At 48.7% G+C, this 24135-nt stretch overlaps 1 protein-coding gene across 1 annotated transcript in view; it reads right to left on the bottom strand.

The window, feature by feature from the left end:
- LOC139053113 (neurotrypsin-like) overlaps positions 1-1273 on the bottom strand; it is a gene marked incomplete at its 3' end in the record, with an annotated part of 124175 nt that extends 122902 nt beyond the window's left edge. Inside the window, exon 1 of the mRNA XM_070530270.1 lies at positions 1100-1273. Coding sequence (XP_070386371.1) covers positions 1100-1150 — 51 coding nt within the window. The remainder of the gene's footprint in view (positions 1-1099) is intronic.
- Positions 1274-24135: the final 22862 nt, after the last annotated feature.

Below are 24135 nucleotides of genomic sequence, written 5' to 3'. Positions count from 1 at the left end.
TTTTTACGGACTGCATGAGCGTACGGCGGGCTTAGTTAATACGGGAACTGGAGCCATGTTGCCGTTGCGCCAATGGCCAGCATAAACGGCGGGCACTCGAACGCCAGCCATTTGGGAAGCGGTTTTAGCTGAAAGAAATCACGTAAACGCGAGCACAATATTTGGATTAAAGATGTCATGAATAGGGACATGTTATAGCGCGTTCATGGCTTCTGTGCTCTCTTGGTCGTGCAGAAACAAAGTGAACTTCTCGCTGAGTTCAAGTCATTTAGGGCGCAAAAAAGTTTATGTAATTTAAGAAACAGCGCCAATGAGGACACCGATTACAAGTTCCACACACCAATGCTTGCCTTTGCTACGCGTTTTTTTTTTCATAATTTCAGTACAACCAATAATTAATTTACGCATAGGAAAGTGCATCATGGACGCATGTTCTAAGGCAATATTATAATGCCTTCGTTTGACTGCTAGTTTAAACAATGTTTTTGAGTGTGTGTAACTTTACGTAATCAATATAAGCTCTAACATAAACGTTTAAGATGAACATTCGTCACTTTTGTCACGACATTCGCCACAACCAGTAAGCTGCTCTGACGCCGCCCAGTTTTCGAATTTCGGCCGTCGAAGCGCAAGTTTTCATGGGAGTTCTATAGAGGGGCGCTCACGGTGATTTAGAAAAGTAAACCTCTGTGAGAACCACTGTGAGATATTAGTATAGGAGTTTCAGTGCATGACTGCGGGTTAGTATAGAAGTTGATGTCACCTTTCAGGAAAGGAAACCCGACTGCAACAACCGGAGGACAGGTGGTGTGCACGGTCATACTTGGACATACTAAATATCACTTGGACATAGTAAAATAAAATTGCGTCTACAGTGTGCCTAAGTCGCGTTCAACGTGAAAGCAATAATAAAAAAATAGAAACAAACAAACAGATCAACGGGAAGCTCCGACGAAATGAAGGTAAGTTTGAAGACAAAAACAGCCAAGAATTAATTCCTGTAATGCCGACGCGCGGGGGCACCCGAGATTGGCTTCGAACACCCCCATCCGCTCCCTTGCGCACTGCGTGCTAAAACAAGACGACGTTCGTGACTTACGTTCTGTTCCAGCGCAATGATCACCAACGTAATCCATTTAGTCAAAAACATTGCAGCAAAAGATACGAACGCGTGTTTAAAGAAGTGCGTTCGCGCTTGAGGCGTGCATAGGCTGACACCTTATGAGCCGCGTTTCACACGAACGGGGCTCTGAGCTCTGTTCTGCAACCTAGACGTTCGGTTATCGCTTCTCGCATGCGGTCCTTGCTTCGGCGAAGCAGAAGATACGCGGCGAGCGCGGGCAACGTGTTTCCGTACAAAAAAAAAAGAGAGAGAGATAAATACGAATGAGGAAAACTCACGTCTACGGAGCTTAGTTTGTTGGCCGAGTCGAAACCTAATCTCTTGTATTGCATTGGAGGGAGGAAGAAGAAGCCGAAGGGAGCGGATGCACTTCACGCCGGCTCTGTCTTTCGTAAATGATTTCGCAGTGTTTATGCAAAATATCTCTGTAATTTTGCACCATCATCTCCCGCAAGTTATCCTGACTCTACCGATATTTGTCTTCAAGGTGGGAACTGCATTTTCACCGCTTTATTGGACCATTTCTGCCGAGCCGCTGCACCGCCGAGCTAAGCTTACTGCTAAGCTTAGGGCTCCGGCCGCTACGTGAGCCGCAGTTACGGCTGCGCGTCAAATTTATTCAAGCCGCCATGGAAATACAAGTTGCAGGAACTGACATCTCACCCACCGAGATTTCCGAAGAAGCAGGATGGTGCACCATTGGCCCGCGTGAACGACTTTCTCCTTGGGGCAAGCGCGCTAACCCTAACATTGCATCAGCCTCCCAAACCGGCGTTGGAGACACGAACAAGGCGCAGCGAGGCCCGCGCGCTCACAAGCAGCAAGTTCTGAAGGCAGGGAAGATGCCCACTCTTCCACGTGATCACCACAAAGTAGTTATCAGGCCACGGGGCGGCTTGAACGTTGCAAAAGTCGGGGTCGTCCGCCTCGCTTCGGCCCTATATAGGGCGGCGAACGTATCTCCACAAGACGCCACGGAAGACATTGTCTGCCCAAATATTCAGCAAAATATCATCGTTGTGAGTACCCCTCACTCTCCTAATGCAGAACGGTACCGCCGACTCGACAGCTTTGAGGTAGACGGACACAAGTTCGAGAAACGGGCATATGAAACTGCGCCCGACTATACAGTCAAGGGAGTCGTCCGAGGCATTCCTCTCGAAGAAGACGCGAAAGACATTCACCTCAATATCGTCAACAAGAGGAACCCGAGTGCCTTAGCGGCCAAAAGACTCAGCAAGACCACGTCGGTCATCATCGCCTTCGATGGTGGCCGAGTACCAACGTGGGTGTACTACGGGGGTGCTATGCTCAGGTGTACCTTGTACAGAAAGCAGATTGACATGTGCCACCAGTGCGGACGCGTCGGCCATCGCATGGACGTCTGCCCGAACCCCCAAGACCGTGTGTGTAGAGGCTGCGGAGCCTCGAACCCAGACCCCAATCACACATGCACGCCAAGGTGTCACCTTTGTGGGGGAGCGCATCCCACTGCGGACAAGGCCTGCAAGGCTCGATTCAAGACCCCCTATCTCGTTAAGAAACGACGCGGCGACCGACAGAGGGCAGCTGCGGAGGCCGCCCTCGAGCTACAGCAACAGACCTACGACCAACATTTCCCACTTGCTCCCCGCTCCAGCTCTCGAGGCCGGGCCCGGTCTCGCTCGGTTGCGGGGTCTCCATCCCGCCGGCAGAGCAGGTCTCGGAGCCGGGCGCGCAGCAAGACTCCCAGGGCGAGCCGTAGCCGTTCGAGCTCTCGGCGTCCGAAGCAAGCCGGCCAGCAAGATTCGGACCTACCTGACAAGGTGAGCTGGGCAGATGCGGTTAAGGGCTCGCTGAGACGCAAGGCTCAGGGAGCTACTGCCTCGACTCCAATACTGCCTACTGCCTCAGAACCCAATAATAAGAGGGACCACAGGGATGTGGCATTAGAAGAAATGCAGCGCGAAAACGCACAATTACGTACGGTCGTGCTACAATTAACCCAAGAAATTCGAGAGATTAAACAGTCCATGGCGCAGCCATCTATACCTAAACCTCCTTTAGTCCCGACTCCCGTCACGAACGGTAACGACAGTGCGGCGCCGCCCACAAAGAAACGCGCGGCGGCCAGTTCCGAGTCTCAACAGCTCGAGAACCTCGAATCAGCAGTAAGTGATTGGCGCAAAGCACATGTCACGATAAATGACTGGCGGAAAGAACAAGAAGAAATGAGGAAGCTGCTTTCAGAAATTCAAACCGGGATCCGCAACATCGGCGTTGCGGTCAATAACCTCACTGCTCGAACAGACAGGGTTGAAGTCCATATAGACAAAATCGAGACTCACATAGGCCTTCGCCCAGGCGTGGAAATGATGCCCACCATGGGTCCTACAGTCATTCACCCTAGCCCTATTTCAGGTAACGCACAAGTACAGCACCACGATGGCCAGCCCCACTAACGAGCTCGTGGTGTGGCAGTGGAACTGTCGGGGCTTCACTAAGAAGCAACCACTACTGCAACAATACGTCCGACACGCGCAACCCAAACCCGACATCATAATGATACAAGAAACAGTAGGTACCGTACCAAAGCTTCCAGGTTACACTGCGCATGCCTCGCCGATTCCCGTTGATCGCGGACTTGCAATTTTAATTCGGAAAGGGACAGTAGCGCAAGAACACAGCGTAAGCGGCACACATGCGGAAAACATGCTTGTAGAGCTCCTTCCCAATAGAACACGCAACCACAGTGTATTTCTCCTCAACGTATATAGAAATCCGGCTCACTCACGGGCTCGTTTCCTCTCTCTGTTCCGAGGGGCGCTTGCCTTAGCGGGCGCAAACCCGTTTCTGGTCGGGGGAGATTTTAACGCCCCGAACGAGGCCTGGGGCTATGGCTACACTACCGCCAAAGGTCGACGCCTGTGGCAGGACCTACATGATGCCGAGTTAACTCTTATTACCGATCCCACGGCGCCGACCCGCACGGGCACCTCTACGGCACGGGACACGACACCAGACCTGACGGCGGTTCGTAACATCCCTCAAGCAATGTGGCGCAATACCTTTGAAGATCTCGGTAGTGACCACATGATCATAGAAACACGAATTCCTCAAGCGGGTACACCCCCTTTTCCTAAGCTATTCAAATGGACGGACTGGGACAAATTCCGAAAGCAGCGAGCTGAACAGAGAGGTGAGGAGAACATCGATGACATCGATGCATGGATGGAGACGCTCAACGACGACATGAACAAGGCGACGCAGACGCTCGCACCCGAAGTCGAGGTTGACAAGATCGACAGCCGACTAGCCCACCTCTGGGAAGCCAAGACGTCACTAAACGCAAGATGGAAAAAGCAAAGGCACAACCGAAAGCTTCGTAAGAAGATCGCACATATCAATCGCCAGCTGGAAGAACATTGCCGGACCTTAAGCCGCCAACAGTGGTATGACATCTGCAACGCGGTCGATGGGCAGCACCACAATGGCAGTACGTGGCGCCTCCTTCGTCACCTCTTGGGGGAAACGCAGAGCAAGTCTGCTCAGCAAGCAAACCTGCAACGCCTTTTGCACAAGGAACAGGCTACCACGAGTGATCACCAGCTCGTGACACGCCTGCTAGCCAAGTACTTCCCTCAACGGCCCGATGTTCAACACGGAGATTAGACTGGAGAGACAAATGCGACACTCGATGAAGAATTTCACGAGTCAGAGATCCGCGCAGCTCTCCACGACCTTAATGGCAAATCAGCACCTGGTCCCGACAAGGTTACGAACAAGACTCTAAGAAACCTCGATGATGCCTCGATAACCGCTCTTACGGCATACATCAACAAATGCTGGCGAGCAGGTTGCATCCCAGAGGCGTGGAAACGCTCTAAAGCAGTCCTGATACCGAAGCCAGGCAAGCCGTCCAGCCTCGATCACTTGCGGCCCATTTCCCTCACATCCTGCGTTGGCAAGGTGATGAAGCACGCGTTCCTCTCCCGCATCAACCACCACCTCGAGGACACTGGAGCCTACCCACCCACTATGGTGGGCTTCCGGTCACACCTCTCCACTCAAGACGTCATGCTCCAGCTCTACCACCAGATTATCAATGACCCAACTAGTGGCAACCGGGCCATCCTCGGTCTAGATTTGGAAAAGGCATTTGACAATGTAGCACATGCAGCAATCCTGAGCCGCATAAACAAGCTCAACTTGGGTGAGCGAAGCTACAACTACGTCAGAGACTTCCTGTCGCGCCGCACAGTCACCCTCGCGGTCGGCAGCATGACATCCGACGAACATACACTAGGAAGCACCGGCACTCCTCAAGGAACGGTCATATCCCCACTCCTTTTCAACCTCGTTATGCTGGATCTCCCGGCCTACCTCGACCAGATCGATGGCCTCCATCACGCCTTGTACGCAGATGACATCACCCTGTGGGTCAACAAGGGCAGTGATGGTCAGATAGAATGCACCTTACAAGCAGCGGTCTCTGCAGTCGAAACCTACCTCCAAGACACGGGTCTCCGACTATCTCCACTGAAATCGGAGCTGCTCGTCTACCGCTCGCGCCGCCGGCCCAAGCCTACAGCCGAATCGCGCCAATGTGACAACATAATCCTCTATACGCAAGACGGCTCCTGCATTCCCCGAGTCCCGAAGATACGCATCCTAGGCATGCATATAACAGCCAACGGGTCAAACATAGAAGCTATTCGCAAAATCGAAGGCAAGGTTACAGCGGCTACCCGCCTGATCAAACGCATTACAAACAAGCACACGGGCATGAAGGAGGACAGTGTCATGCGCCTCATACACTCGTTCGCAATCAGTCACATCACTTATGTGGCTGCCTTCCACAACTGGAATGTCACTGAAAGGGAGAAAATCAACACCCTTATACGCAAGACTTACAAGATCGCCCTTGGCCTACCGGAGTCCACAAGTACTGCTCGTCTGCTACAGCTGGGGGTATACAACACGCTTGAGGAAATTGTGGATGCGCAACGAACCGCTCAACTCGAACGCATGTCTCTGACAGCCACGGGCCGCTACATCCTGCAGAAACTCGGCTTCAACTACAACGTCCAACACGGTCAGAAACAGGTCATTCCACCTGACCTCAGCGACACGCTGATTGTCGCCCCTATACCTCGAAACATGCACCCCGAATTTAATCGGGGCCGACGCCAGGCCCGTGCCAAGGCACTGCTGCGCTCCTTGGGTGGAAAGAGGACTACGCGCTTTGTAGACGCCGCAGAATACACACGAGAACACCGGTTCACGGCGGTAGTCGTAGACGTTAGCTCCCGGCTTACGCACGCGTGTAGTGTCGCAGCAGAATACCCCGAAACAGCAGAAGAGGTAGCAATTGCGCTTGCGCTTACCGACCCCCTCTGCGAGGTAGTTTTTAGCGACTCACAATCCGCAGTTCGCAACTATGCGCGGGGGCGCATTTCCTCCGAAGCTCTCCAGATTCTAAGGAAAGCTGGTCGACAGCACTTAGATAACACCGCCATCATATGGTTTCCAGCGCACGTCGCCACCCCCACCGATGAGGGCCTCATTAACTTGAACGAGGTAGCACACCGCTCTGCGCGAGAACTGACCCGCCGCGCAGAATCGGAGACCGCCTCTTCGAGTTCAGAACTGCTGGCTCAAAACACGCGAGAACGCCTGGTCAGGTACAATGCCATCACCAAGCACTACCAGCTAGGCAGGCGGTTGCTGCCCCCACCTCACCCCATGCTGAAACGTCGCCAGGCAGTCATCTGGCGACAATTGCAAACACAAACCTTCCCCAGTCCGGTGCGATTGCAGCACATTTTCCCCGCGCAATACCCGACTGCTCTTTGCAAATTATGTCAGGCAACTAGAGCGACGCTGTCACACATGTTGTGGGAGTGTCGGGTTGCATCAGCTACAATGGCAGTAGCTCCGGAGGCTCTTGCGTCGAAGTGGGCCGCCGCTCTGCGCAGCTCCAACCTCAAGACACAAGAGTGGGCTGTCCAGCAAGCCCGAGAGGCGGCGACGAGGCAAGGCCTCGAAGTCCCCTCATGGGAGACCTGAGCCCGGGTCGTTAAACTTGCCGGATTCAGAATAAAGTTGTTTCCATCCATCCATTGTATTGCATTACAGTCTGTTGATGCAAATTTCCACAACGTGGGTTGTTTGCTACACAACGGCGCTCCGGAGCTGTGTGGATAACGATAACAAACATATCATAACGAGAAGTTGCATCGCATAATATGTGACGGAAAGGAAGCTTGGTTAGGTATATACTGAGCCGAGGGGCGCCGTCGCCTTCAAGTTCACGCGCGAGCTCAGCGTGACCTCATGGATATTGACAGCGTCTGCTTGTGCCTAAATATTAAAAGAAACAATTGATCGACTGTACTTCGTCGGAAATACACGAGATGTGCCGACCATCAAGTATCGAAGGACCTAGCTTGCGCAAAAATAGCCTAAGTACAAGAAGATATCTTGCAATTTGTGAAATCATAGTGATTTGTCAGCGCTGAGATTTCGGCGGGAAATTAAAAAAAAGAAAAGTTTGCGTTTTTCTTTCCGGCAATCATGAAATGTTTCTCGCCGAGCGTGTAGTTCTGATAACATTCCCATAACCTTCCGTGTGCCTTAATGAATGCCTGCATCTTAGTGGTCGCGTGCCTCGTTGCAACTAAGCCCATCCTCTCCTTCCTAAAAGTGATTGATATGGCTTCTTGTTTGTCACGATTCGGTAGTCTTGTTTTCGTACTTATGGGGCCCCATAGCGTAAAACTATTCATAAATGTTTTTATTCCAATCACCTGACGTCAAATTGCGTAACCACCGACGCAAGCATCGGGCGGTGACCCGGAGGGTTGTCTTAACCAAGTAAACAAACGCTCTCCTCGTTCACAGGAAGTCACTTTTGTTTGCTTGAAAAACCTACACTAAGCCTACACTAAGCGGCTTGTCTTATCTAATTGGCCGTCAAGAGGCGAGGAGCACGCTCAAGGGGAGAAGGATTTGATGGGGCCGAGCAATTGCACTGAAAATCGATGACCGGAGAAAGAGGGTGGTGCCGGCGTCTGCGATTGGTCAGCTTTCCCTTGTTTAACTCGCGCTGGCTGGTCGAAAATCACGGCGGCATGCAACGGAAGCCTATTAATGACGCTAAAATGGATTCTCAGGAAAGAAGAGTTGGCAGGGCCGCTATTTTGTAGCGATGCCTTATGCCTTATTCTATGCTATTCTTATCATCCACCACACACGGCCGTCCGATCCCGTTGATAATGTGGGCAGACCGTCGCGCTGACCACTGGCCAAGCGCGAAAAGCGTCAAAAAGCATAGCATCGGGAAAGGCATCGCTACAAAATACCGGCCCAGAACGAGGTCGTAAACCTGCCGAAAGTTCTGGATAACGTAACACGGCCACTCAAAAATTTTTATTACACGCAAATAAATTCATGCTCTCCGGCAGGGGGGATTAGCCAGTGCCGGAGCGATCGGTAGCAGACACCTTTTATTCCTATCGGAACGAGGCAGCCTGCGGCTATTCAGAAAAAAATTCACGCTCGTTCGGCATATTAACGCATCTTTAACGCGTACACGTCACTCTGACGCGGTAAGTTTTTGCGGTTTTATGACGTCGCGTCAGAGGCAGGTGAAGTGGGTGCAGCCCGAAAACTTTTGAACAATAGCCGAGGGCTAATGGCGAAAAGGCGTCGAATAAGAAATGATTATTTTTGTTTCGTTCGGTCAAATTATGCATAATCAGTGTGTACACGTCATATCAGACGGGGAACTATCGCGGTTTCCTTGACATCGCGTGACAGACAGATGAAGTCGGAGTGGTCCAAAAAAGTTTTTGACCAATCGCGGTGGGCTGGTTTCAGAATTGGAATAGAAAAGTTTGGATTATTTTTACGTTATAGCGCTCATGGAAACACACCGCAACTTTGTAATATAAATGTGTGGGGACAATTCTGTAACTAAGAAGAAGTTAGTTGTCATTAATTAGAGAACGGATTGTCTCCTTTTTTTCTTGCGAATAATGTCCAGCTGACCACAAAAGCCCAGCAGGGGACATATCAATTCATCGGTAGTAATTCATACAGGCACCGGGCGGACGTCGTAAGGCGCCAGCGGCCGGCGCGTCAGCATGGTGCTGGCGAACCGCGGCGCCAGCGGCAGAAGTCAGAGCACTGGCACTTGAAGCAGACGACGTGACGAAGACGTTCACGGTGCTTCCAGTTATTTCGCACTGCAGGTTTTCAAGCCTGATGTAGAGGAAAACGCATTATCGTGTGTCTGCTTTTGGGAAAGGTCGCCACTTGCATGAGGCAGGCCCCACACTGGCACCAGGTAATATATAAAGTAGAAAACGAGTGCAAGTTACGATGCAAATGCACTCCGCCAACAGAGCTCACCGCGGTAAGCTAAAAAGTGGAGCTTCACCATTTGTATTCCAAATGATATTTTACCGTTCACGTTAACATTGTCGCGTACCTAAATATGTAAAAAGGGTAACAGCTTGATAAAAAAAATTCACCTGCGATGTATGAAAAATATGAAAAATACATTCCACTCGATGTGTGCCACTGGGTCAGAGGCCAGCGGGCACCTGCCGTACTTCAATGAACCTTCTTTTGACGTCAACTTGGGTCACTGCAAGTATCACAGCAACTTTACACCTACACCGTGACATTCACGTAATGCGATTTTTATTGCAAATGAGTGTTGGCGTCGACGTTCGGGTTCTTGTGGCTCTCAAAAAACGCGTTCTTGCCAAATATGACGTTCAAAATCGCGTTTTTGCTCTTTAGGAGCTTTGCGTTGGAGATGTCAAGCTAAGAGGCTTTTTGTACCAGCGAAGCGCTTCGCGAATACTGTTGTGAATTTTACGGTGATCATAAAACGAGGAAGTATTTTTCACTAGACTACTAAGATTGCCGGAGCAATTGTGGTGGTTATGTGGGATAACTAGGATGCCTGTGCCTGCGTTATGTTGGCTCCAATTGCAACGCTTCAACCGCACCCCTGCATCCATACATGGAATGTTTCAGCAACCCTTCGCCGGAATTGAAAAATATGCCGATGCACTAAAAGGGTTCGCGACCAAATGCTTGTTCCTACATTGTTATATGGCAACCTTGACCCCGCAGGGAAAACGGTGCGACTATTCAAATTACGCGCAGGCTACTCTCATACCGGCGTCAACTAAATTCGAGTACCTATACACGAACGCCACTACACTGTTTGAGACGACTGGCACGCATACGCCATGTCCTGAAGTCGCGACCGCTCCTAATTCATCCCGCGCCCGGTACCTATGCAGTGACGGGATTTGAGTGAATTTTGAAGGCTTTTTTATAAAAAAGAAGTGTTCAAAGCAGCTCGCGCCCACACGCACACACACTCTCTCTCTCTGTATATATGGACACTGGAAGCTTGGAATGTGATCGGATTATATACCTACCTATGCATGGTTCGGATATTCCATTGCTAGGGCTTCCTACGTACAGTGTCGTCACGTACATTAATAACGGATGAGTGCGAGCCAATAGGCGGCTGCTGCCTATTGCATAAGGATCGTTAAAATAGAAACGCTGTTAAACATTTCAAAACCGCAACTTCCTCAGCTACCGGGTGTTTATTACGAGGCAAGCGGGCTTAGTGATAACTGATGCCGTTGGAGGACGTGGGGCTTTTCAACCACCTTTGCTTGCGATTTTACCACCAATGTCGAAGCCGCCAAACGGTCACCCCAGCCACGGCTTTCCGCTTCCACGTCGTCTCCAGTGGCACTTAGTCACGGATGCGTAAATGAACCAGACAGCGAGTTGGAAGACGTTGGTGCCTGCTAGACACGTAAGGAGCGTCGCGTACGTTCCACTGCTGTCACGCATGAAACGTGAAAAATAAAGTATAAAAAAGGCAACGATGTATTAGCGTGTTAAAGATAAGCTTTGTGCCGTAGCTTCAGCGGCATCAAAAAACCAAATATTCGCGGTACAAAGAAAGGTCAAGAATATATTTGTTACCAGTCGACTACAAGCTGTGTGTCTGATACGAGTGCATTTTATCGGCTAAAACTAAATCGCTAACATAAATTACTTTTCGAATCAAATCCGAGTCTTCTGGTTTCTTGATACTAGCTTTCGTGGCGTTCATTTTTCTTTAAACGAGGAAAATCAACCAGGAAAAGAAGTGCGGAAACACTGCTTGTTAGGTCTTTCCGTTTGTTATTGAACCTACTTTCTCTCCTTTTTTTTTGTCTGGGTGTCGCCCTGCTTTTTTTCCTCTGCTTTTCTTTCTTTTTTCCCCGCGTTCCCACTCTCCCGCTCTTGTCCCCTCGTCTTGGGAATGGAGCTCACAGACGTCGGACGGCAGCGCTCGTTACCTCTGAAGTCTCTCCTTTTGAAACCAGCCGCTAGCGACAACACCCGCACGTGACGTCACTGCCCTAACCCTTTGAAACTAACTTGCTGAGGATGACGGGGCCGCCTTTGACGAAGATAGGTCCTCCTATCGAAACGTTGGCCAGCCTTTCTGAGGCACCTTATCCCTGTTTACAAACTTTATACGACAGTGTGCTATTCCTTCTGTCAGCCCCTTTCTTAATTTTGGGCCTGTGCGCCAGGTGACTCATTGCAAATTCAACAGAGAGAGAGAGAGAGAGAGAGAGAGAGAGAGAGAGAGAGAGAGAGAGAGAGCAAGGACAGGAAATGCAGGGAGGTCAACCAGACGAGCACCCGGTTTGCTACCCTACACTGGGGGTGGGGGAAAGGGGAATAGAAAGTGGCAAAGAGGGAAAGAGTGAGCACTGAGTGCGCGTGGGAGGGATGCACAGGGACACCATAAACGGTCTCTTAAGCCGGTGCAGTTCAAGTAGTGTACTAGTGCACGAGTCGCTTTTCGTGCCAGCGACGGGTGTGGCTACGGTCCGAGTATCTTTGACTCGGAGACGGGTCTTGAGTCTAATCTGTTTAAAGTTATCCTCAGAGAGAGAGGGTTTCTGTAACTCGTAACTTCTGGCCGCGTGCAAGTCACCACGGGAGACATATTGAACTTGATCTAGACCAATCTTCAGCTGGCAGGAGTGATGTAGGTGGTGGCGGATGATTATTATGCCATGGCGCCAACCGGAGTAGGGTCATATCTAGAAGAAAAGCCTGCTCCTTTTGGCATCACTGGCCACTAGCGAATTACATTTCTGGAAGTTCTCTTAGTGACGTGTTTTACTATGAGAACTTCGACTTTTGTATTTGGTAAAAATGACTGATGGGATTACTCGTTGTACTTACAGGCCTATGCGAAAATGAAAATTTAACTAAAATGAAGGTGAAACAAATCAGGGGTAGTATTCAGAGAGATTTTGGTTCATAAGAGCTCTTTGCCATTGGCCGGTCACTACTGACAATGGTATGTCCAATGCTGCAGTTGGCTGGTATCTCTTCTTAAGGACAGTTCTGGCCTAAAATCGTTTTTGTCGATACGGGCCCAGATGGCAATTCTGTAACGTCGTATAATTGCGCTTTGCTGCGAAGTAGGCGTACTAGATGGGGCAAGGGGAGGGGGGCGGCGGAGGGTTCGGATATGCAGGAAAAGGATGACTGGAGAGGGAGAGGTCATAAGGGAAAGGCAGGGAAGTTAACGAAAATGAGCCCAGTAAGCTACCCTGAAGCGTGCATTGCACAGTTCATGACAAGAGAGAGAGAGACAGAGAGAGAAAGGGAAAGGAAAGACAGGGAGGTTAACCAGAGATTAACTCCGGTTGGCTGCTCTGTACTGAGGGAAGGGCAAAAAGATGCGATAGGTGAGAGAGAGAAGGTGAAAAAAATTAAAAAAAGAAATAAAAACCTACACACACACACGCACGTACGCACAAACTGCTTCTGCGGGCACTGTCACACAGCCCGCAGAGGCGTTCCTAGTGTTACGCAGTGTCACCGCACAATCCTACATCACACAGTGCACAGTCATATTTTGTCAGACAGTCCCGTGCTTTTTAAGTACCGCAGCAGCGCCTTCATACCGGATCGCGCTGATGTTCGCGTAGGCCAGTTTCCAAGTATCTTGTTTTCTGTCATTGGGCGCTTGTCCAGTTTGTCTAGGGTGGCTGAGAGGACTGCTCTTTGCTGGTTCAAATCAGAGCACTGACAAAGAAGGTGCGCGATTGTTTCATTGCATCCGCAGAAGTCACAAAGTGGGCTCTCGGCCATTCCAATAATAAAAGCATAGGCATTTGAAAATGCTACTCCAAGCATAGACGGACTAGAAGGATGCAATCCTGTCGTGGAAGGCCGGGCGGAATACGGAGCTGTAAATTAGGGTCCAGAGTATGAAGGCGTGCACTTGTGAACTCGGATGAATTCCATTTAGCTAATGTCAAGTCACGCGCAAGTGCGGAAAGTTTTTTCGCACCATCGGCTCTCGATAGAGCAATGGCAACACAGTTCACGCCGTCATGGGCAGATCCGGCAGCTGCGTCTGCTCGATCATTGCCATGTATGCCACAGTGACTAGGCAACTACTGACATATTATATCGTGGCCTTCGTCAACTATGCGATGGTGGACTTCTCTGATCTCTGCGCCGAGCTGCTCATGTGATCCATGGCGCAGTGCTGAGAGCACACTCTGTAGGGCTGCCTTGGAATCACAGGAGACTGACCATGCATGGGGTCGTTCCTCCTGAATGAAATGAAGAGCCGCACGCAGGGCTACCAGTTCAGCGGCTGTCATTGATGATACATGTGACGTTTTTAGCTGTATTGGGACGGATCTTGTTGGTATTACCACAGCAGCAGCTGAACTTGTAGATGTGACTGAGCCACCGATCTAAATGTGTACGCGGCCACTGTGGACGTCATGTCAAAGTTCTAATGTGGCGTGCTTAAGGGAAAACGATGGCATGTTAGCTTTCTTCATGATTCCTGGGATGGTGAGGCGGATTTCAGGTCTGTGCAGGCACCATAAAGGTGGGGATGGTCTTGCTGCAGGCATGTAGTTCGATGGCAGTGAGGTACGATTGGCAACAATTAAACGACTGAAAGTTGCGTGTGGCCTTTCTGCGTGTAGAGCGGCAAGATGGTGAGAAGGTAGTCGGGTAACGTGCCGAATATGCGCTCTGAGAACGTCGGTTGCCAAGTACGTTGATATCGGGTGATCTCGAGCTATGACGATCGTTGCCACTGTAGACACACACCTCGGAAGACCGAGACACGTCTTTAGGGCTTGAGTTTGTAGTCTCTGGAGTACACGCAGGTTTGTTTTGCAGGTGTTACCAAGCACAGGGAAGCTGTATGTTGCGAAGCCGAGGAACAAGGCTTTATAAAGCTGAAGCATTGATCGCACTGATGTGCTCCATGACTTCCCGCCGAGAAATTTGAGGAGATGTATTATTGTCATTAACCTCTTCTTTAGGTATGAAACGTGCGGGCTCCATGATAGGTCGCGATCGATAATTATCCCTAAAAATCGGTGTTTCCTTGCATTTGCAACTGCTTGCCCATTGACACTTACAGAATAACGCTTCATTGCCTTCCGAGTGAATGTAACAAGGCAGCATTTCTCTGAAGACAGCTCTAAGTTCTGTTTTCGCAAGTACAGTGATGTTCACGGCGCTGCTTTTTGTAGTCGTGCTCGTAGCTGCAGTCGTGTTACAGCAGACGCCCAAATGCAGATGTCGTCGGCATAGATTGATATTTGAACTGTGTTGTGCAAGCATCTCACTAGGCCAATGAGCACTAAGTTGAATAGCGTCGGGCTACCAACCGTGTTTGCTCAGTTGCTATGGTGTTGGGCTGCTGAGCACGAAGTCGCGGGACTGAATCCCGACCACGGCGGTCAAATTGCGATGGGGGTGAAATGCGAAAACACCCGTGTACTTAGATTTATGTGCACGTTAAAGAACCTCAGGGGGTCCAAATTTCCGGAGTCTCCCACTACGGCGTGTCTCATAATCAGAAAGTGGTTTTGGCACGTAAAACCCCATATATAGTAATAATAGCGTCGGGCACAACACTCCGCCTTGCGGTACTCCACGGAACGTTTGGTGTTGAATCATGGCGCCATCCTCGGTCATCACGAAATGCCGGTCGGTCAAATAACTGCACAGCCGCTGAAAAGTGCGACCACCGATTCCGGCTTCAATCAGAGGCACTATAACGGCATAATGTCCATATATCATAGGCGCCTTTTATGACAAGGAATAATGCCGCAGTGATTCGTTTGAGACGTTTTTGATGTTGAGCAAACGTGACCAAATCGTTGACATTATCTATGGATGAGCGCCCACGCCGGAAGCCAGCCATAGCATCTGGGTACACGGTGTAATTTTTCAGGTACCATTCCAGGCGCGTCAAAATCATTCTTTCCATTATTTTCCCTATGCGACTGGCCAGAGCGATCGGGCGGTACGATGAGAAATCTAACGGTGGTTTACCAGGTTTGAGAAGTGGAACCAAGCGGCTGCGTTTCCATTCACGCGGAACCAAAGCGTTGCGCCAAGACTCGTTGTAATGATTTAGCAGCATGAGTCGTGCTTTCCGCCGAAAATTGGGGAGCGCCGCATAGGTAACGCCGTCCGGCCCAGGTGACGAAGAGCGCCTGCAAGACGTCAGTGCCGCTTCAAGCTCCTCCACTGAAAACATTTTATCCATGCGGGAATGCCGTGGCACAGGAGTGGGCACATGGTGTAAGTGCGCATTGGAGCAGCGAGCTGGCAAGTCTTGAGCGAAATTCTTCAGCAATGTCGATTTCGCTGCGATCTTGATGCAAAGCGAGGGATTTGAAAGGAACGCGCTGTTGCGGTGATGTGCGAAGTCCACACACGGTTCTCCATATCTGGAGATAATCGCTCGCGTGGATCCAACGACTCACAGAAACGATTCCATCTTTGAGATTGTAGCGCATCAATGCGGCGTTGAATCTTCTTTTGCACCAGCCTTGCCTCTCTGAGATCCCATAGAGGGACTTAGTTATCCTGTATCTTCTTCCAGCCCACCGGCGAATTGCTCGTAGACGCTGCAGTTCCCCTTCAAATTCATCATATTTCGGGAAAGGCTGAAAACCACGCGTAGCCTCTTGCATGGCCTTTAGAATTTCGTGTTCCAGACTTTTGAATGGTTACCTGGCTGACATACTTCTTCCATGTGCGACCGAAACGCCGACCAGTCGATTCGTCGGAGAGTAATGTAGGAGCACTTAGATAGTCCCTTGATCTTCAGGTACGTCGGAATATGGTCGCTTCCATGTGATTCGATGTATGGAAACCATTGCACGTTTCTTTCAAGACGCTGAGAAACCAGGGTCAAGCCTAGGCAGCTGCTGTATGTAAGTCCGCGTAGATATGTCGGACTACCATCGTTGAGGCAGTAAAGGTCGTTCTGTGTGGCAAATGATGCTAGTCTCCTTTCCCTAGAGCCCATCTTCAAGCTCCCCCAAAGCGGATGGTGAGCATTAAAATCTCCGGTGAGAATCGTAGGGCTGGGAGTCGCTGATAGCACGTCGTGCAATCGTTTAGAGTCGAAGCCACTTGACGGAGCAATGTAAACAGTGACGAGTGTGAACGTAAGCTTATTCGTTTTCACAATTAAACAAACGTACTGGTTGTCGTCGTGAGGAGGGACTGGGTGCAACACGTATCTGAGATCACATCTAATATATACAATTACCTTGCTCACATCACCACAGGTAGACGACATGAATGCCGGATAGATAGAAATACGTATAATGTTCTGCACGTTCGGTTCGCAAATTACGAGAATTGGAAAATGGTTTCCGAACACAAAATGGGTGAAATCTGAAATTCTTGATTTGAGACCATGGGCATTCCACTGCAGTAAAGATACTTTCTTGACTTCCTCGTGGAAGGGCAGCGAGGGGTGGGCCATGGTGCTATGCGATGCTTTCAATTACTGGAGTCAGCGCGTCCAGCAGTTGCAGTGCGATACGAGCAGCCGGAGTGTCCATGTTTGTCAGTAGTAGACGCATGACATTCGTGAGTGATTTGAGCATAGCAGTCACTTGTGAATGCTGATGGACCTGAAGAATCACAGCAGCGCTCTTGTGGCTTTGCACATTGCAGACGCACGAGGCTACGGTCCCAAGACCTCGTCTGTGATAGGCATCTCACATAAGTGTCCTAAACCTGCCCGACTGGTAATCCTCTCATCTTCGTATGTTGGCCAGTCACACAGGAAATATTTTATGATTTCTTCTACATTACGTGTTTCGCAATTGGCAGCGTCAGCCATTTCAATTAGGAATGAGTAGGCGTTCGTAAAGGAAACTCCCAGTCGCTGGTGGCACAGTAACATTTCTTGCCGTCGAGTAAAACCGCGTAACTGGAGAGGCATGCAGTATGTATTTGTCGTGCAGTGGACTAGGATTGGCGGATGATGGTGCCTATCCAACAAACAGATAATGGAAATTCGGGTGCGCACGGCATTCGTAACATCGTTTAACGAGTTCATACTGCCGACCTTCGCTTCACTTTGAAGTACCGTAAGAAATAATGAAACAATGCAAATAGTGCATTAGTATTCCAACGCATCGCCCAAGACCCTTTCCTTGGCCATTCTATCCGTACAGCCTACAGAAAAAAATAGATAACGACGAAATCATTACGAATTACAACAATGCCGCTGCCCAGAGTGGCTGCAGGCGAGTGCGGTTTCCTGTCGGTGCTGTGACGCCACCGAAACGAGGAAAATTGCTGCAGAAATTTGGTACTGAATTGTAGAAGCCGGATATGTTCCTCAAGCTAAGGCGTTTAACGGTTTCTCTCTTTGGACTTCACAAAGCAGATGTGCAGCGTTAACACCAGTGTAGCATTGCATATTAAATCCTTAAGGTCTTACTCTGATGCAAAAGATAGTGAAGTTGGTTTTGCAGGTCTCCACGTGTGGACACTGTCTTTGCGCTTCAGAGCACATATTCACTCAAACAGAAGAATCTGACGCAAAAGCTGATCGTAAGAGAAGGTGCGATGAAATTGTAATGTTGGACATATTAGCAAAGGCAGCCGGTCATGGGCAAACAGCACATGCGTGCGAATAAAAAGCTTCGCGGAATCGGGCTCAGATTCGTGAATGTTGAGTTGAGTAATTTCTAGTGTTGAGATTTTGTAAACATCTGTGTGGTAGCTGGTTAGTGGGTGGCATCTGAGGTGGAGTTCAACGCTACATGCTTATTTACGAGTATTTCACGCTTGAAACTGTGCACTCTATGTACTTCGCGAACCATTTCATTGATTAAAACTTGCAGATTCCTTTATCCAGGCAATTTGATTGCAATAGAATTTCATTGGCTCTAATCAAATTTGAGGTTGACATTTTTTTGTTAGTCATAGGCAGTTTCTTTCGCTCGCAGACAATCGCTGCGGTTGGCGCCTGTTCAACAGAGCCTGCCGTCATCCACTCAAGTGGAAGCCGCTATGCGGTGTCCAGCCCACTAATTCCACAGCTTAGTATTTATTGCCAAAAGAGGAGAGAAGAGAGAAAGAGAGTAAATGCAGGGAGGTTAACAAAATGCGAGTTTCCGGTTTGCTGCACTTCTCTGGTATCAATCGTCACTTAAAGCGCAAACATAGACGAGGGACAAAAAAGGACGAGGGTGGGGTGGGGTGGGAAGAAGAGGGGTTGGAAAGAGGGCAAAGAGAGAAAGAAAAACGAGCAGGGACAGGTAAAAGCAAAGGTGCTCCAATTACAGGCGTTCACGCATAGCGGTCGATCTCAGTTTGTTTAAACGCATGATGTAAGGTGGTCGATCTCAGTCTTCAGAGTGTAAAACGAAATTGGCACTTTCGCCTAGCGGGCGAAGCAGTGACAGCGGCAGCAAGGTTTAGCGTTGCGCTTAATTTGGCTCATCGGGCGACTGTTCCAACTACACGTGGGTGCAACATGTTGGCGTGACACAGCACGCAAGGCAGGTCCTGTTAGGCACGATCGGAAGTGAAGGCGCGACAACGACGGGGGACGAAGAGGCAACACATACACAGGGCGCCACTTCCAACAGTGTTTAATCAGGAAAAAACGCCACTATTTTACACAGGGAGCGCAATCACAGTTGCTCAGTGCGCATTCGCGTTCAGGTAAAGCAGTTCTTCGCGTGATAGGGATATTGACGCGACACTTACGCACTTATCACCTGCCTCAATGATCCTTTTGGCCTCAATTATTAATCGAACCCATTTGTCATGGCTTCTGGCAACTACCGCGCAGGCGTAGAAGTCTGGCTTACATTTGCAATTTCTACAATGAAATGCCAGGTGGCCCTCCCTCCAAATGTTGACTGCGTTATTATGTTGCCTCAGCCTGTCATTCAGGCACTGCTTTGTTTAGCCCACGTACTTTCTGCCACAAACTAAAGAAATCTCATAAACGACTCCTGCCTGACAATCTACGTATTTGTTACCGCGTTTTGTGACACAGGCCGGTGCCTTGCGGAAAGAAGGGCTGGTCATTCTGCAGAGCTGAGAGAGCTTGCACGGGGCAGAAAACACGACATTTACGTTAGCTCGCTTGGCAACGTTTTTAGAATTATGAAACATGCGGTGCATGTAGGGTATGACAGGCTACTTTTTCTTTTCGCGAGGTGGCTCTTGGTCCAGTTGGTGAGTTAGCGACTTCTTCAGGATTGTTTGCGCTACGGAAACTAGAACAGGTTGCGGGTAGCCTGCCTCTTCCAGTCGGTCAATCTGCTTAAGAAACCTTGTCGCGTCTTGATGTGGATAGGACTTTTAAAAACATTCAGCAGGCACATGTTAGCAATGCTGTATTTAACTAGCTCAGAGTGAGCGGAAATAAAAGGTAGCAGAGGTTTACGAGCCTGAGGTTCATACTGCTGCGAACAGACGTAGATACTTGCTTGAAACAATCTAAGATCTAAAAATTGATGGAGGAATGTACTGAAAGTTGGTGGGTCACTTCTATGGGAGATAGAATCGGCCTAAAGGTTGTCAAAGTTTGACTAACGACCAAGTCGGCGTCATTGAAAGTCTTATCTACTAAAATTAGGAAGTCGTCAGTGAATCTAAAAATTTTGACTACGCCGCTACCCTCGAGACTGCTAGACATGGTTCTGCCAGCACGAGCTAAAAATAAGTCACTGAAGATCGGAGCTAAGCACGAACCTATGCGAACGCCACACTTTTGCAGGTACAAACGACTGTCCCATTCAATATAGGTGGAAGCCAAGTAAAGCTCGAGCATAGCCAAGAATTTGTTTTCCGGAACACCCGCTTCATTCTGAAATGACAGGGAGCCATAACTGTCAATACCTTCCTGGATGCACTGTAGCAATTCTGCTTTTGGCTTGCTATAAATATACATCTTTCAGATTTTTTTATTCAAGTACCCTAAAGGCCCATGCGGGCATTAGATAGGGGTGTTAAAATAAATTGGTGATTTTTTTTATTGAAATGAATATTAGGAGAGGTTGGTACCTTTATGGTGGCACCGGCTACTCCTTGTCACTTGGCAAAGGAGACAAGTTTGCGTAAAAAGGGAGAATAGCGACACGAAAGATGGCACTCATTAGAACACTGGATGAATAAAATATATACAGTCCAACAGTACATGAGTCGCAAAGTTCTGTGCATAAGTCCAGTCCACGTACGCATATATAAAGTCAGATATTTAGAACAGACATAACACTCAACACATGTAATGCACTGCAAGAACAGAACAGAATTATACATATTGCATAAAAGTTGCGATCGCCTCATAAACCAATTATGAATCACGAACAACGTTTATGTTACTCATTTAGCGCATTCGGATCATCTGATGCCTAATATTTTCCCAAAATGTTGGTCTCCTCTAAAAACTTTTTCAGAGCAAGAAGCGCTCTTTTTTGAAGGCCCGCAGTTGGTCATGGGCCAAGTATTTTTTTTAGAGTGAAAGGTCTTATGTCTAATATCAACAAATTTGCTTGTAGTACCCTTCTTTGTGGATTGTATTTAGTGCACTCGAGGAGAAGATGATGCACATCTTCGTCTGTATGGCCACAAGAACACTGTGGACTAGAGACACGTTTTATCCTGTACAGGAAGTGTTTAGTGAATGCAGTACCAAGACGCAAGCGGTGTACCAATGTTTCAAATTTTCTGTTGTCTCTTAGATTTCCCGGCATTGTTAAGTTTATACATGGGTCTATAAAGTATAACTCAGAGTTTTAGAGCGCAGCTCTTTGGCGTCCGTTCCTGGGTGTCGCGTCGTCGTCGGCGTTGTCGTCGGCCTCGTAACCAGCTCCGCCCCCCTTTCATCCCCCCAGCGCTAGCAGCGACCGACTGATACCGCTGGATGCCGCTGACGCCGCTAGAGAGTCAAGATAACGTGACTGCATAGAACACCGTCGCCGCCATGCAGAAAGAGGAGGAAAGGGTCCCCCCCCCCCCCCTGTTCTTGTGTGGCGGATAGGGTGCTCTTCAGTTTCCGACGCGCCGGTTATTTCACGTAGGCCCCGGCACGTCGACGAATATTTAGTTTGCTGATCAAACCAGGTAGTTTTGCTGAGGCGACAAGAAATCTGTCTCAGGAGCAGACGGACTTCACTACGCAATAGGGGAAGATTGGTTGTCTCCACGTTATTGTGCGCCCGATTCTCAGCTGCGTCCGCTGCAGTATTTCCAGGAATATTGCAGTGCCCAGGTATCCACTGGAATGCAATTACGTGGTTCATTGCACTTGCTTTTGTAAGTTCTTTGAGTGTCTCATACAATAGCAAAGTGTTCAAAGAGTTTTTCTTATTGCTCTGTAGTGATGTGAGAGCGGCTTGCGAATCGCTAAAGATAACATATTTTTGCGAATGTTCTTTTGATGCTATGAACCGCAAAGCACACAGGATTGCAAACAGTTCTGCCACGGTGGAAGATGTCTCTCGGGATAATTTAAATGTTTGCTCTAGCGCTAAATGTGGAATGACGAATGCTGAAGTCGAGGAATTTTTATGACACGAACCATCTGTATAAACGTGTATGTACTGGGGATATAAGGAGTAAATTTGGAAGAGTGCCAGTTGTTGGGCGGCTACTATGAACATGTCTCTCTTAGATGTAATGCCGTCAACCGATAATTCTATTTTAGGACATGTTAACATCCAGGGAGGGTAACAAACATCCACTTTGCATATTTCAAATCTTGGTAATAATGCTTTATGTTCTCGAACAACATCGTGAATTTTGCTTTTGTTTCTTTCGGTAAGCGCGAGGTTTAATGGATGATTCTCGTGTTGGGTTAAGATGCGATAAATATGTTGGCATGTTTCAACTGTTCGTATGACTGGAAATGGTGGGTGACGAGCTTCAGCAATTACTAAAGAACTCGAGGTAGCCTGCGGAACCCCAAGACACACTCGCAGCCCTCTTGCCAGTAAACGTTGAAGACGTTCCTCAGAAGATTGCGATAAACCATGGAGAATAGGAGCCGAGTAAGCAATTTTTTGTTTTATGAGTGCGTTATGAACTTGTAGTAGCGAAGAGACTGATCCCCCCCACGTTGTACCTGCGAGTCGCCGAAGTACGTTTATTACTGCATTGGTCTGCTTTTCAATTGCGCGGATGTGTGAAGGCCATGTTAGCTGGCGGTCAAGAATAATTCCAAGAAATTTATGCTCTTTCACAAACATCAAAGTTTGTCCATTAAGCGTAAGTTGGAAATTATTCAGCTGTCGTCTAGTAAAAGGAAGTACGGCTGTCTTTGCGTATGAAAGACTCATGCCTCTTTCTTTTAAAAAGGTGTCGATACTATCAAGTCCCTCTTGCAGCGTTGTTTGAATGTCTTGTATATGAGATCCAGAGGCCCATATGCAGATGTCATCTGCGTACAGCGAATACTGTAGACCAGACGGGAGCTTTAGTGGCAAGGCTGCCATGACGCAGTTGAATAAAAAAGGACTGAGAACACTGCCCTGCGGAACGCCCTGTGTGATGCTGTGATAATTACTCGCGCCTTCGATTGTTTCCATAAATATTTTTCTGTCTTTCAAGAAATTTGATACCCATCGTAGTGCTCGACCGTGTAGGCCAAGCTCTAACATACCAGCAAGGATGTGTATGTGACTTACAGTGTCGAATGCTCTTTGAATGTCTAAAAATACTGCTACTGTCACATTTCCGCAACTTCGTTCATGTTCGACGCATGTGGCAATGTCTAATACTGAATCCATTGTACACCGATTTTGTCGAAAACCGGTCATGTAATTGGAAAACATATTTGTGTGTTCACACCACCACTGCAGTCGACAGTCTATCATCTTCTCCATTAGTTTGGAAAAACAGCTTGTGAGACTGACGGGTCGGTAGGAGTCAAGACAAAGGGGAGTCTTTCCTGGTTTTAGTACTGGAATTACCCGGGCTAATTTCCATGAATCTGGCAGAGTCTCTCTTATCCAGATGTCATTAAATCTCTCCAAAAGAGCCATTCTTCCTACAGGACCTAGGTTCTTTAACATTGTATACGTGACACCACCTGGGCCTGCGGTTGTCTTTGTACGGCATGACGAAAGAGCACATGTCAATTCATTTAGACTAAACTCACAGTCAAGTTGAGGATGTTGTGACATAAAGCACGCACGAACTTTCTGTTCTGCTAGTGTTATCGAACTTGTAAATTGTAGGCAAGTGAATGGAATTCCTGGTCTGGATATAAGTTGGCAGAATTCGTCAGCAACAGATGTTTCCGGAGTGCTTCGAGCTACGGCAAGGGCTCGGAAGGGATGGCTCTGGGTAACTGGACCACTAAAAGATCGGACAACTGACCGTATTCTGGGAACTGGAGTAAAGGGAGACAACGACGCGCAGTATTCTCGCCACCTTCTCGTACCTAATTTTTGTAAGCGTCTGCGTGAAGTTGACCGAACTTTCTGTGCCATCTTGTAGTCATCCAGCTTTCCACTGCGGCGGTAAGCCCGTTCTGCTCGTCTTCTAATTGCTCTTAGATATTCATATTCCCCGTCGACTGCAGCGTATTCATTTGGAACAATGACTTGCTTTGTGCAGATCTCGTAAGACTCACACAAGATATTTGCAAAACTTTGAAA

The sequence above is a fragment of the Dermacentor albipictus genome, unplaced genomic scaffold (assembly GCF_038994185.2).
Source record: "Dermacentor albipictus isolate Rhodes 1998 colony unplaced genomic scaffold, USDA_Dalb.pri_finalv2 scaffold_73, whole genome shotgun sequence".
Classification (NCBI taxonomy): domain Eukaryota; kingdom Metazoa; phylum Arthropoda; class Arachnida; order Ixodida; family Ixodidae; genus Dermacentor; species Dermacentor albipictus.
This window is presented reverse-complemented; position numbering and strand designations above follow the sequence as displayed.